This window comes from Myodes glareolus, chromosome 1, assembly GCF_982192425.1.
Source record: "Myodes glareolus chromosome 1, mMyoGla1.1, whole genome shotgun sequence".
Lineage (NCBI taxonomy): Eukaryota > Metazoa > Chordata > Mammalia > Rodentia > Cricetidae > Myodes > Myodes glareolus.
The window spans coordinates 16,942,974-16,956,939 of NC_142026.1; the positions used below are offsets into that span (position 1 = coordinate 16,942,974).

A 13,966-nucleotide genomic window follows, 5' to 3' on the forward strand; every position below is an offset into this window, starting at 1 on the left:
AGGCAGCATCAGATTCCCTGGGATGAGCTACAGATTGTTGTAAGCTATGACATGTAGGTTCTGGGAAATGATCTTATGTCCTCTGCAAGATCAGCAGGTGCTCTTAACTTCTGAGCCATCTCTCCAGCTCTTGATTTTTATTTTTCTGAGACAGGGCTTCTCTGTGTAGCTTTGTGGCTGTCCTGGAATGTGCTCTGTAGACCAGGCTGGCCTCAAACTCAGAGATCTGCCTGCCTCTGCCTCCCAAGTGCTAGACTGAAAGGCGTGAATATTTCTTTTTTTTTAAATCATGGATACAACATGCATCTTGTGAGAAAGGGGAGAGTAAGATTTCAGACCTTATGGGGAGGTGGTGGCCCATTTCTTTAATCCCAGCACTTGGGAGGCAGAGGTAGGTGGATCTCAGTTCAAGGCCAGCCCGGTCTACAAGAGTTAATTCCAGGACAGCCAGGACTGTTACCTAGAGAAACCTTGTCTTGAAAAAAAAAAAAAAAAAAAAGAGTGGAGTGGTGGGTCTCAATGAAGGCGGCAGCAATAGGGTAATGGAAATGTTGATGAATCAACCTCAGAGAGGCAGATATGGGCATGAATGAGGCTGGAAATCAGCTGGCAGGCCTCCAGAGTTCAAGAGCAGGACCTATGAAAGACACAAGTTCACTGGGATGGGCAGTCCCTGCCATCTAGCTGGGGTCAGAGTCCAGCAGTCTTGTCATAGCTGAGAATTAGCCTTCTGGGGCCTGGGAGGGCTGTGGATCTATAGGCAGAGCTGACTGAGCAGCTGCAGTTGTGATAAAGTAGGGGAAGGGATTCCAGTAGCAGACCTGGTCTCAGGCAGCTGCTCCTACCCACTACCCTTAGTTACTCCATCCCAAATCAAGGTGCTCTACTGCCCTACCTGGGGACTGGGAAGGTTTGCTGAGCCTGGGAGGCAAGCCTAAGGGCAGGGTAGGGACAGGGGATGTGACACCCGCCTGAGCCTGAAAGGCATCTACAGTGTTTGCTAAGACACTTCCCAATGCAGTCACTCTGGAGTCGGAGATCCCCTAGGGCAACTACACTTGAGAACAGCCAAAGACTTACATTAAGCCTTGCACATACCATACAGCCTATACCTTGCAAGCTCTGGGTTACAGAAGTGTGCCACCACATTGCTTTCCCCAGCCTTTTGAATTTCAACTTGTTAATTTTTATTATTTATTTATGTATTTATTTTTATATTTATTTATTATGTATACAATATTCTGTCTGCATGTATGCCTGAAGGCCAGAAGAGGGCACCAGACCTCATTACAGATGATTTTGAGCCACCATGTGGTTGCTGGGAACTGAACTCAGGACCTTTGGAAGGGCAGGCAATGCTCTTAACCGCTGAGCCATCTCTCCAGCCCCTACTTATTGTTTTTTTGAGACAGGGTTTCTTTATAGCTTTGGAGCCTATCCTGGAACTAGTTCTTGTAGACCAGGCTGGCCTTGAACTCACAGAGATCCACTTGCTCTGTCTCCTGAGTGCTGGGATTAAAGGCATGCACTACCACCACCCGGCTTATTATTTATTTTTAAAGATTTAATATTTATGTGTAAGGGTGTTTTGCTTGAATGCATGTCTGTGTACCATGTGCATGTAAGCCAAAAGAGGGTGTCCTGGATCTACTGGAACTAGAGTTATAGATGGTTGTAAGCGGCCATATGGGTGCTGAGAACTGAACCTGGGTCCTCTGCAAGACCAAGTGCTCTTAACCACTGAGTCCTCTCCATTCTGTTTTTATATATGTATGTATATCATCCATCTATCCATCCATCATCTATCAATCTATCTATCAATCTATCTATCTATCTATCTATCTAATCATCTATTTATAGACATAGTCTTACTATTTCCAGGCCACTTGGAAATACATTGGTCTGGAACTCAGACCTGCTTGCCTCTGTCTCTGGAGTGCTAGAGTTAAAGGCATGTGTTGCAATGCCAGATCCCCAATTTTTTTTAGGGGGGGGGTAAAGGGTCTCACTATGCAGCCTTGACTGTCTTGGAATTCAACTCACTGTGTATAGACTAGACAGGCCTTAAACACTTGAAGGTTGAAATTAAAAGCATGTATCAAGTTAGGCACTTAGGAGGCAAAGGCAAGCAGATCTCTGAGTTGGAGAGCAGCTTGGTCTACAGAGGGAGTTAAGAGTGACACAGAGAAACTGTCTTAAAAAACCAGAAAGAAAAGTAAAGTAATAATAATAATGTGTGTTGTGTGCAGGCGCCTGCAGAGGCCAGCATAGGGCACTGGATGTCCTGGGACTAGAGTCATAGGTAGCTGTGACCTGCCCAATAGAGGTGCTAGGAACTGAAATCAGTCTTCCAAAAGAGCAGCAGATACCAGAGTGCTGAGCCATCTCTCCAGACCTAGTCAGGCTTAAAAAAAGGGGGGGGGATTTTTTTCTTCAAGACGATTTCTCTATGTATCTCTGGCTGTCCTGGAACTCGCCCTGTAGACCAGTCTGGCCTCGAACTCACAGAGATCCATCTGCCTCTGCCTCCCAAGTGCTGGGACTAAAGACATAGGATGCCACCATCTGACCTGCAGTAGCTTTTTTTCCCATTTGTTTATGACACTCATGCATCCTCCCACTTACATTAAACCATCCGTTCCCTGAGGAAGGGGAAGGCTCCTGGCTTGCCCCAAGGCCCCAGACTGCTATTGCAGTGTATATGTTTGATTGTTGCTTGCCCTGTTCATTAGGACTACATCAAGACCTGCTTCCAAAGCATGGTTAAGAAGCCGGGAGGTGATGGTGCATGCCTTTAATTCTAGCACTCAGAAGGCAGGTGTATCTCTGTTAGATCGAGGTCAGCTTGGTGTACAAAGCAAGTTCCAGGACAGTCAGGGCTATTATTATACAGAGATAGCATGTCTCAGAAAACAAAACAAAAACAAACAAACAAACAAGCAAACAACAACAAAAAACAAAGTGAGAGGTGGGGGGGGGGGATAAACCTGTTGCTAGAAGGGCCTTGAGCCCCATGACAGTATTGGAAGCTTGATCTACTCATGCACGGCAGACACTGCTTGCTTGAGTCTAGATTTGGAACTACTATTTGATGAACCATGTAATTTTTTAAAACATGTGTGTGGGTGCCACAGCACATATGTATGGTGCTCAAAGGACAACTTCAGGGTGTCATTTCCTACTTCACCAGGTGGGTTCCAGAATCAAATTAAGGTCCTGAGGCATAGCAAGCAGGCATCTTTACCCACTGAGCCACCTTGCCAGCCCCCACATATTTTTGAATTTATGAAATTTTGAAATATGTGTATATGTATGTGTAAATGAGTTTATGACGTGTATGTGCGTGTCCAGAGGTCAGAAGGTGATGTAGGAGCCTCTAAAGTAATGGTTCTCAATCTTCCTAATGTGACCCTTTAATACTGTTCTTCATGTTGCGGTGACCCCCAACCATAAAATTATCATTGCTATTTCCTAACTAACTTTGCTGCTATGAATTATAATGTACAAATTTGATACTTAGGATATCTGATATATGACCCCCAAGATGAGAACCGCTCTCCAGAGCTCATTATAGACAGTTGTGAATGACTGTCCCATGTGGGTACTGGGAACCAAACGCCTATCCTCTTTAGAAGATCATTCTAAATTAGCCTCATGAATACTTTCTTGTGTGACACCCCTCTCCCATAAATGGCTCATGCCTTTAATCCCAGCACCTGAGTACTTGGGAGGCAGAGACAGGCAGGTCTTGGACTTTGAGGCCAGCCTGGTCTATGAAGCGAGTTCCAGGGCAGCTAAGGCTGTTATACATGTTACACAGAGAAACCCTGCCTCAAAAAAACCAAAAAAAAAAAAAAAACCAACAAAAAACTCTACAACACGCACACACGCACACACACTCCTAGCCAGGTGTGGTGGTACACACTTTTAATCACACTGCTCAGGAGGCAGAAGCAGTTTTACCTCTAAGAGTTCAAGGCCAGCCTGGTCTTCATAGTAAGTTCTAGACCAGCCAAGTCTACAGAGTGAGACCCTATTTCAAAGAAAGAAATATCTTCCATTTGGGGCTAAGAATACAGCCCTGGGTTTGAACCCAGCAGCATAAGAACTGCCTGGTAGCAGGGGGTTCAGGCCCAACCTGATCATGGACTATCTCGACTCCTACCATAGAGTAGGAGTCGCGATCTGAGATCTGACTTCAAGACTAGCACGGCAGAAGCCTGGCTGACTATGCGGCCTTTTATTCATGCGGCACTTCCTCCTTCCCCCTCCTGGCTCCTGAGTGTTAGCTTTTGTTCCTCCTTTGTTTGATCATATGTCACATCTGTATGAGTCATCCGAGCAAAGGGGAAGACTGTGACCTTTGCCCTCTGGTCCTCTCCTAGGAGCACCTGTCCCTTGAAGATTTCACTAAGGCCTTGGGGATGACTCCAGCTGCCTTCTCTGCTCTACCTCGATGGAAGCAACAAAACCTCAAGAAAGAAAAAGGACTATTTTGAGAGTCACGGCTCTGGCTGTTCAGCAGTCCCGACCCTGCCTGTGAAGGCTGTGTTCTGCCATTATTGGTTTTAAATCCTATGCCAGCTGAAAATGTCCAATTGTATCCGTGAGCCACAATGTGATAGTCCCTTTTGTTTATAATAGTGATCTATTCACTCCTTGAGAAAGATGCAACATCCCCATGGAGTCTTGTTCTAGCGTTTGCTTTCCTTAGAGGAGCAGCCAGATCCTCCTCAGTGCTAGGCTGGACACCTACAGGGAAGTACGAGAGGCAGGTGTCATTTCCTCCTTCACATTTTAATAGGACCAAGGCAAAGCTTAGCTGAAGGACAACTCTGGGCTTGAATGTTGTTACCCAGAAGTTTCTGCAAAGCTTCAGACTCCTCAGATGACATCAGGAACATGGGTTTACTACAAGAAGTCCAATCAGAAGCCAACAGAAGGTGATTTCCAATTAAAACAACTGGTTATTCAATGCCCCAACAATGTGTCCCTTTAAAGAAATAAGTCAAAATAACATAAGGTTAATAAAGGCTTTAATGTCTCTCACACTCACCAAAAAAACAAAACAAAAAAACCAAACTATATAATTTAAAAAGGAAGCAAAAAACATGGGAAAATCATAAAGGATACAGAGGAACTGTTCTGCTAAAACACAGATAAAGTGCCGTTCCATACAAACATCAATAATCAGAACCAGAAGTCACTCTGAACACAAAAAAGCCACCTCACAAATAATGTGACCAAAGCTGCCAACAAACCTGGGAGTGCCTCAATCACCAAAGTCCAGGAACCTTGCTTCTGTTTTCCTCTCCCAGGAAGGAAGAACTGCCACCAAGAGGCTAGGGAAGAGTGAGGAGCAAATGGGAAAAGGAGAGGAAGCTAGGGGACAGATGCATACACCATGGCAGTCTCCCCCTTGCCCACTTATTCAACAGGTCTGTTCAGACAACTGCCCTTCTTTGTTCTTGTATCTGTCTTGACACACCTGAATCCTGACCCAGACTCTCATCCACCTTTCTCTTAGACCTAAGGGACTGTCTGTAACTTTTAAGTACATTGTCACTAAAGTGTTCATTCATACAGGCACACCTACAATTAAAACCTCTAAACCTTAGATACATAGCACACAGAAAGGAAACAAAGTATCAGTCATGTATGAATGAGACGTCCTTAAATCTAGTAACCAAAGCAAAACACAAACTGAGTCTACTTCGGTGACAGAGAATAATCCTGTTACAAAACTCCCATGATGACAATCAGTTACTTTGTTGAGGTTTTCACTATTAGAGCTTTTGCTAAGAGTCTTTTACTTCATCAAGGAGAGAGAAAAATGTATAATTTAATATTAGCACCCAGAGTTAACCAACCTGTAAGTACTACATCTTAAAATGTAAATACATCTACACCTGCTGTGTCTGCTACTGAGCTGTTTAGGTTAAGCCCGATCATAGAAAGTAGGCAATCAACTTGGAATCAGAATATAAACCAACAATTCATGGATTTACTTATTCTTCCTGCTGGGCCATAACTTATGAGCATGTGTATACACATCTATACCTACAAAACAAGAGTCCAGCCTCCCCATAGGTCTAAATGATAGTCTTTGCTACTAAAATAAACAATATCCACACCGAGCTTTTTAACTCTGTATAATACAGGGCTACCCCCCCCCAAAAAAAACCCCAAAACTTTAGTTTATTTTCTCATCCAGAGAGTTTTGGCTAAGATCCAAAGATTGCATAGAGTATTAATTGCCATGGAATTCCAGGTCAGTCATTGAATGTAACCACACACTTGGCATTTTATATGGAAGGTTACTACGTAGACTGAAGGGAACAGACACCTCTGCTCTAGTAACTTGTCCCTTCTAGCCCAAAATGCTAACTGCTCTCAATATAACTCTGGGATCATGGTTAAATCAATACAGTCTAGGTGAAATTGCCATTTGGAGTAAAATGGGAAAATAAAAAGAATGAAGGGAGAAGGGAAAGGCTAACAAGGCCACAGTATGGACAGAATGTGAAATTCAAGTCCTAAGTTGTACGTAGTAACTTATTTTCAACTAACAAGTCCTGCCCAAGACATGAAGGTCAAACCAACCAGGTTCTGTACCACATGCACTTCTAGGCCAACATGCACATAAGCCATAAAAACAACTCCAATTTGGCTGCTAAGGGTATTATTTCTGTTTTCCTCCATGGTGTACCGCAGAGCTCACATGGAACATAATCATTCAACAGTTCAAAGTTCTCCAATGCAAGACGGGAGCGGACAATGCTAAAGCACACATTCACCACTCCACTTGAGATAATCAGTTACTTTCAAGCAAAACAACAAAACGAGGCTCCTGGTAGAAGTGAAACAACACAATTTAAAGTTAGTTGCAAAAACAAATATTTTTCTGGTGTAAACTACCGCATACCCTACCTGTGCCCTTTGGAACATTCACTACAAGGTGTGCAGTAGATGGTAAGAGTCAAAGCGTTTATCAGTAGTCAAACAAAGCACTGAGGCCATTACACCTCAATGATTCAGACCTTTAGAAGAGGTGATCATGTAAGAATGCACCCAGATTGCAAGAGTCTGGCTGGAGCTCTCTGAATGCAATCTTCTAGAAAAGATGTATCTTCTTTTCAGGGGTTTTAACATCCCCTGAAAATCGGACATGGTCTCATACATATCTCAGAATGCAGAGTAACCCTCCCATTAATAGTAAAAACAAGAAAAAACAGGGAAGGAAATGAATACAGGCTTCACTTTGCTAAAGCCTGTGCAATCCTAACAACAGTCGAGCTGACAATTCCCTCAAGCTCATTCTTTTCATGGTTTCAACAGCTGCTTAGCCAGGCAGGTAATGTTGGCCGAGTGATTCATGCAGCACTTGCCTCCGCATCCCCACTTGGTCCCAACTCAGAGCACCTAAAAAGTAAGAGATGTACTGTGCACCTTTGATAGCTCCTGAAATTACCTACAGCTATTCTCCCAATTCTCACCCTACTACTTAGCTCTGCCTTTGCAACAGTGTTTAGCTTTAGTGGTTCAGTTTGCAGTGTAAAAAGCAGCATGCCTCTTGCCTTTTTCTGCCTGGGAGACAAAGAAAATAGCATTCTTCCCTGCTCTAAGCATCCCTGTCAAGGAGTTATAGTTGAAGCAATACTGTGGTGTAGGAGGTCCTTCTGTTTATGTGTTGCATTTATTGGTTAAATAAAAAACTTAGGTAGGCAGAGTAGACAGAATTGAATGCTAGAAAGAAGGGCAGAGTGGCAGACGCCATGGTTCTCCTGCCTGAGACGGACGCTGGTTAGAATCTTGCCAGTAAGCCACAGTCACGTGGTGATACACATTAATGGAGATGGGTTAAACTAATATGTAAGAGTTAGCCAATAAGAAGTTAGAGCTAATGGGCCAGGCAGTGTTTAAATGAATACAGTTTCTGTGTGATTACTTCAGGTGTAAGCTAGTCGGGCAGCCGGGACAAACAAAGCCCCCACCCTCTTCTCATGCAACAGTTTGGTGCTCCAACATGGTAAACTGACTCAACCTAAAACCTGAGAGGGCTTTAAAAGACACAAATAGAGTTTAACACAACTTTTTGCTGTTTGCTGGCAGGGTGCTGCAGAAAAAAATTTCCTCACTCAGTAACCAGAACAGGAAAAAAGTGGCGGTTTTAAAATACTGGCTTTCTGGGCTGTGCCACCATTATGAATTCTGACTCTTTTGGGAGATGGAGTATTTGGATGGAGTTTGTGAGTAAAATGCTTATGGTGGTTTGTTTGATGGCAACTGGACTCGCTGTGTGCTTAGAAGGGGGGCACTGCACACGGCTCAGAGGCACAATGACTCAGAAGCACAAGCAGCTCCACCATGCTGGAGTGGGTGGGGCAAGCAGGCAGTACCTGTATTTGACCTAGGATCGTCGCAACTTAGATTCTTAAAGTGCTTAGCATTTTAAAAGCGCAAAGCAAAAGTGTTCCTAGACAGTAAAATATTACAGATACACATGACATATTCAGGCATAAAAGACCTCTAAATGGGTCACAGTGTTAAATAAATGTACATAGACTTGAGAGAAAAAAATAAAGAGTATAGTCATGAAGTTAATACTTTAAATTCACAGAGTCTGGATTCTGTATATTATTGTGTTTTCCTTAAATTTTTTGACTGTAAGGAGCTAAGTTCAGAGAGACATTTCATTGGGTGGGCTGCTAAGCTAAACCAGCATGTATATTATAAAGGTATTATGACTTCAAAATTTGGGTATAAGGATATAATGCTTTCGAAAAGAGGTTCTTTTTGTTTCCAGAGGATGAGACACTGTGGATTGCTTCTAGACCACTATGGTATGGTAGACCATGCCCTCCTTAAAGGGTGCCGTAAACACCCTCAGAAAATTATTTCACTCAACTCCTGAGATGAACCTAGCACACAGGATATACCATAAAGGACCCGATTAACAGCGCCCCCATACAGCAGGAATAAGTTTGGGGAGAAATGACTATGTCCATATTCCTAAATATTGTTTATAAATCTTTTACATTTAAAGGATATAATATCGATATAAATAATTACCATTGGTATGGATTTTGCTTTATTGATATAAATTTAAGGTCAATCTTGTTATATATATGTATTTCTGATCTTAAGGTAATGTGATTTTGTAGTTCATTTAAAAATGTAATGTATAATTAGGAAATATAGGCTGTTAATGGACAATCATCAATAAGTCAAGCTTGTAGTCATGTTAGCTAGATTATATATATACATATATATATATTTCAAATAAATAGGCATTCTTCATATCTTTTAAAGATTACAGAATATGGCATTTAAGATGTTTTAATAACTTAGGACTTTTCATGACAATGAGACACGTCTGCTCCTGGCAGCACCAAGCTACTTCAAGAGGAAGATGGGCATTGAAGAGGCTCCTTATGGAGTTGGTTAGCTATTTGGGCAAGAAACTGTTCTTGCCTGGACTGTTGCATAAACTGGACATAAAAAAAATCTGTAGAGAGGACTGCTAAACTTGCCTAAAGGTGAGATGGTCCTTCGGGGCTCCTGTCTCATAAAAGAGTCCGTGAGACTTTCTACAGGACACAAAAGAAAGTGACTAAACTGTCTTTAAAATTTTCTGCTTCAGGTCAGGTGGTGGTGGCACACACCTTTAATCCCAGCACTTGGGAGGCAGAAGCAGATTTTTGTGAGTTCGAGGCCAGCCTGGTCTACAAGAGCTAGTTCCAGGACAGGCTCCAAAGCAGAGAAAACCCTGTCTCGAAATACAAAAAAAAAAAAAAAAAAAAAAAAAAAAAAAAAAATCAAAATGATCAAAATGTCTGCTGGATACTATGGGCCTGTATGCTGAAGATGGATGTGCCAACGGTACAAAAGAACTTTGGGTGACTGTATAGGCCACGAGATGTCTCTGTCATTTCTAGAGTTTTGGAAGTTGCTTACTTCTTGTTTACTTAGGTATTATTCTATCCTCCTGGAGTCTTTGATGGAGTTGAAGAATATATAAGATAGCTATCGTTTTCCCTTGTTATGATAAAAGATAAAATATTATAACTGTAATTCTTGCTCGATACCTGTTATATGTAATTTTACTATGTTAAAGTGAAAGCCTTTTTTTTGATTAAACAGAAAAGGGGAAATTGTATAGGAGGTCCTTCTGTTTATGTGTTGCTTTCATTGGTGATATAAAGGAACTGCCTTGGCCTTTTGATAGGGCAGAACTTAGGTAGGTGGAACAGACAGAACTGAATGCTAGAAAGAAGGGCAGAGTGGCAGACGCCATGGTTCTCCTGCCTGAGACGGACGCTGGTTAGAATCTTGCTGGTAAGCCACAGTCACGTGGCGATACACATTAATGGAGATGGGTTAAACTACTATGTAAGAGTTAGCCAATAAGAAGTTAGAGCTAGTGGGCCAGGCAGTGTTTAAATGAATACAGTTTCTGTGTGATTACTTCAGGTGTAAGCTAGTCGGGCTGCCGGGACAAACAAAGCCCCCCCGCGCACTGCTCTCCTTGTGCAACAATACTGGTCTTTGAACCTTTTATAACTGAGGTTTTAATCCATTGGGATCATGCCTGCTCCATGGGAAAATGATACAAAAGAAAATATAAGCTTCTAGCTTCACCACCACAATATGGGAAGAGTATGATGAACACACTGCGTAGCGGCATCTCTGAGAGAAAACGTCAAGTCCATAATAAATAGCAAGTGCAGGACTATAACATTCCAAAGCACCAACAATCCATTTTTTTGGAAACTGCATGTAAACAGCATAAGAGTCATAAAATCAAAGTAAAAATAAAACTCAAATCAGGCTACAGAAATGTCTCTTCCAGGGAGAACAAACTATTATTAGTATAACTGGCTTTCCAGTGAACTTTACTCATAAGAAACATGAAAGGTTGAACTTGAGTTAAGTCACTCAAAACACAAAAGTTCAAGCCAAATGATATGTGCACCTCCACACTTCCCGCCTTCCTCCAAACAGCTGTGGTATTCACTATGAGCAGACATACTACTCCTGGTGGCTCATCCTAGTGCTTTAAGGCTCCAGTCATTCCATAAAATGTGTGGGTATGTACATATATATATTTACAGCATGTATTCTTAAGACAAAAGGAAGCGTCACTCTTGTAGGAGAAAAAGGCTAATCAGCTTAGATGAGACCAAGGTTCCCATAAAACAGCATGGAGAGTTGCACATGATGGAATTTTGTCTTTTGGTTTGGCCCTGAGCTGTTTGTTGCTCCTGAATCAAGGAGAATTCCAAATTCTCTTCGGGCAGAGGAAAGGTGAGGTGGGTGGCAGTGAGAGAATTGCAGTTCATGTTGCCAGCCCTTTGCTCCTCACGAGGTCTGAAGGGTAGTTTTCCCCACTTCCATGCTAAGTGCCTGAGAGGTCTTTTCTGTCTCCAGCAACTCATCAAAGATCTCCCTTAAAATAAACAAAAAATAAACAGAACTCAATGAGAAGAGGCAAGGTGAGGGGGTGCAGACAGGAAATGGATACTGATAAAACTTGCAAAATCCTACTTGGCACCTAAATTTCACTAAATTAGCCGTTTACTTGTTTGAGCATCATAACACTGGAAGCTAATTCTGAGAACAAGGAAGAGACAGCAGTTAGCTTTATAAAAATGCTGTGCAGTTCCCTTCACATGAGCAGACCTCACTGACAACCAGAAGACCAAACCATGATAGGACAGGTTCTACCCCAGAACAAAGTGCCCTAAGTGTAATTCCCAGATATTTCTGAGATGATAATGTGGAGTTAACAGAGGGAATATTCTGGAATTATAATAAAATGATGGAAGTATCTTGTTCTCAAGAAAGTCTGGGTAATTTTAGCTGGTGGTAACTACCTGGTGGGCTGGTTTCTTACTTGTGCATGTAGAAGAAGATGTAGCCGCTCCGATCTCGGTCACTCTGCACGGAGGACTCTTGGATTTTAGAGACCTCCAGATCATTGTATGTGAACCATGCCTGTTTCTTAATGTCATATACATCACTAATGTAATGACCTGAAACAGATAAAATCTGAAATTAAGTTATCTTGAACTCACCTATAAAGTCTTGAGTTTTTTCTACCATGCTGCTTCTGCCTCTCCTCTCAGTGTCTGGAACATTACAGAAATATACCAAACTGAGAGAAGTAACTTTTTACTTTATTTTTTTCCATGTATGGCATGCATGTGTCTTCTTCAATCACTTCCCACTTTATTTACTGTGGCTGGGTCCAGTCTTACTGAACCCTGAGCTTTCACTGACCTAGCTAGCTGGATTTCCCCTGGGGAATCTCTATGTCTGCTTCCTCTGAGGCTGTGATTCCAGACTGGTCACTGGATTCTTATGGAAGTGCTGGAATAAAATTCTAGCCCTCATGCTTAGAGGGCAAGTACTTTATCCACTGATCATTTCTCCAGGCCAAGACAACTTTTTATAAATGTATTTGCTCAGAGGAATTTTCATGATTTATGAAAACAGTTACCCTGACTTGTATAATTCAGTGTTTATTAAAGGGAGAAATTTTAAGCTTTTTGTTGTTGTTTTGTTTTTCTAGATTGAGTCTCATGTAGCCCAGACTGGCTCTGAATTCCTGATTTTGCTACCTCCACTCCATGAATGTGTACCTCACTGTCCAGTTTATGCAGTGGTGGCGATAAAACCTAGGAGACAAGCACTTTATCAATTACATCCCTAGCCTCTTAAATTTTTCTTAATGTAGTCAACCTACACCTAACAAAGATAGACAAATAATAACAAAAAGGGCAAATGGTAGCTACTTTGTTAACAAATGCTGAGATCACGATGTCCATTTACCTGAGGAAGAGGTACTCCCGATGTGACTGACAACACTGATGAGCCGATAGGAATGAGGAAGATTTCCGGTCTGAAAACAGAAGGTGTATAGCTCTTCATTTGAATAAAAGTAAAATGCTGAATTTAAATTTATTAGTCAAAGGTGACAGAATCTTCAGTGCATAGTGTGGTACGAGTCAGAACAAACCTTAGTGGTCACACTGCTTATAAGCCCTACGCAAGTTTTCATGTATAAACTCTATCTCCAGGAACTATCCTACGAAAATAATTTAAAAGAAAGGAATAAACGTATGACTAGAGAGATGGCTCAGCAGAAAAGAGTCCTTCTTAATACTTACAGAGGAACCAACTTCAGTTCCCAGCACCTACATAGGCATCACAACCTATAAAATTCTAGCTCCGGGGGATCTGAAGCCCTCTTCTGGCCTTCATGAACACAGACACACACACACCCAACACAAAAATAAGTCTTAAAAAGAAGTATACTTTACAGTCAGGCGGTGGTGACGCATACCTTAACTCCAACACTTGGGAGGCAGAGGCAGGCGATCTCTGTGAATTCGAGGCCAGCCTGGTGTACAAGGGCTAGTTCCAGGACAGGCACCAAAGCTACACAGAGAAACCCTGTCTTGAAAAACAAAACAAAACAAATATATAAATATAAATTATATATTCACTGTAACATTATAATGATGTTAAAATATATTCAGTAAGAGTTGACTGATTAGCAGTAGAGCAATTATATATATTATTTAGCTTTATAGAAAATTAGAAAAATTATATCCATTAGCAACATATTAGCTTGTTTTTCTTTCTTTTTTTTTTTTTGTTTTTTTGAGACAGGGTTGAAGCATGATTAATAAAAACTCAGAGAGAAAAACTGGGATTCAACTTGAAGGTCAGAAAAGCAAAACAGCCAGCCACTGGCTCTCACCTCTACCTCAGTCTGCAATGGCGATCCTGACTCCATGAATCTCAGAATGAGACTGTGAGAGCATGCATGTCCTGGTTTCTATGGCAACTAATGTGACTACTGGGATTAAAGGTGTGTGTTATCATTGCTCGGTCTGTAAGGCTGACCAGTGGGGCTGTTTTACTCTCTGATCTTCAGACAAGCTTTTATTTATTAAAA

The 13,966-nt window shown here is 41.8% G+C and overlaps 2 protein-coding genes across 10 annotated transcripts in view; one reads left to right on the forward strand and one right to left on the reverse strand.

Annotated features, from left to right (window-relative positions):
• Vil1 (villin 1) overlaps positions 1–5,049 on the forward strand; it is a 31,499-nt gene extending 26,450 nt beyond the window's left edge. For both annotated transcript variants that reach the window (XM_087904381.1, XM_087904382.1), the window contains exon 20: positions 4,386–5,049. In XM_087904381.1, the coding sequence (XP_087760507.1) occupies positions 4,386–4,499 (114 nt within the window). In that variant the 3' untranslated portion in view covers positions 4,500–5,049. The remainder of the gene's footprint in view (positions 1–4,385) is intronic.
• The window catches only part of Usp37 (ubiquitin specific peptidase 37), a 91,184-nt gene continuing 82,237 nt past the window's right edge, over positions 5,020–13,966 (reverse strand). For all 8 annotated transcript variants that reach the window (XM_048459010.3, XM_048459008.3, XM_048459013.3 and 5 more), the window contains 3 exons: positions 12,835–12,904; positions 11,897–12,035; positions 5,020–11,449 (listed from right to left, as the gene is read on the reverse strand). In XM_048459010.3, coding sequence (XP_048314967.2) covers positions 11,362–11,449; positions 11,897–12,035; positions 12,835–12,904 — 297 coding nt within the window. In that variant the 3' untranslated portion in view covers positions 5,020–11,361. The remainder of the gene's footprint in view (positions 11,450–11,896; positions 12,036–12,834; positions 12,905–13,966) is intronic.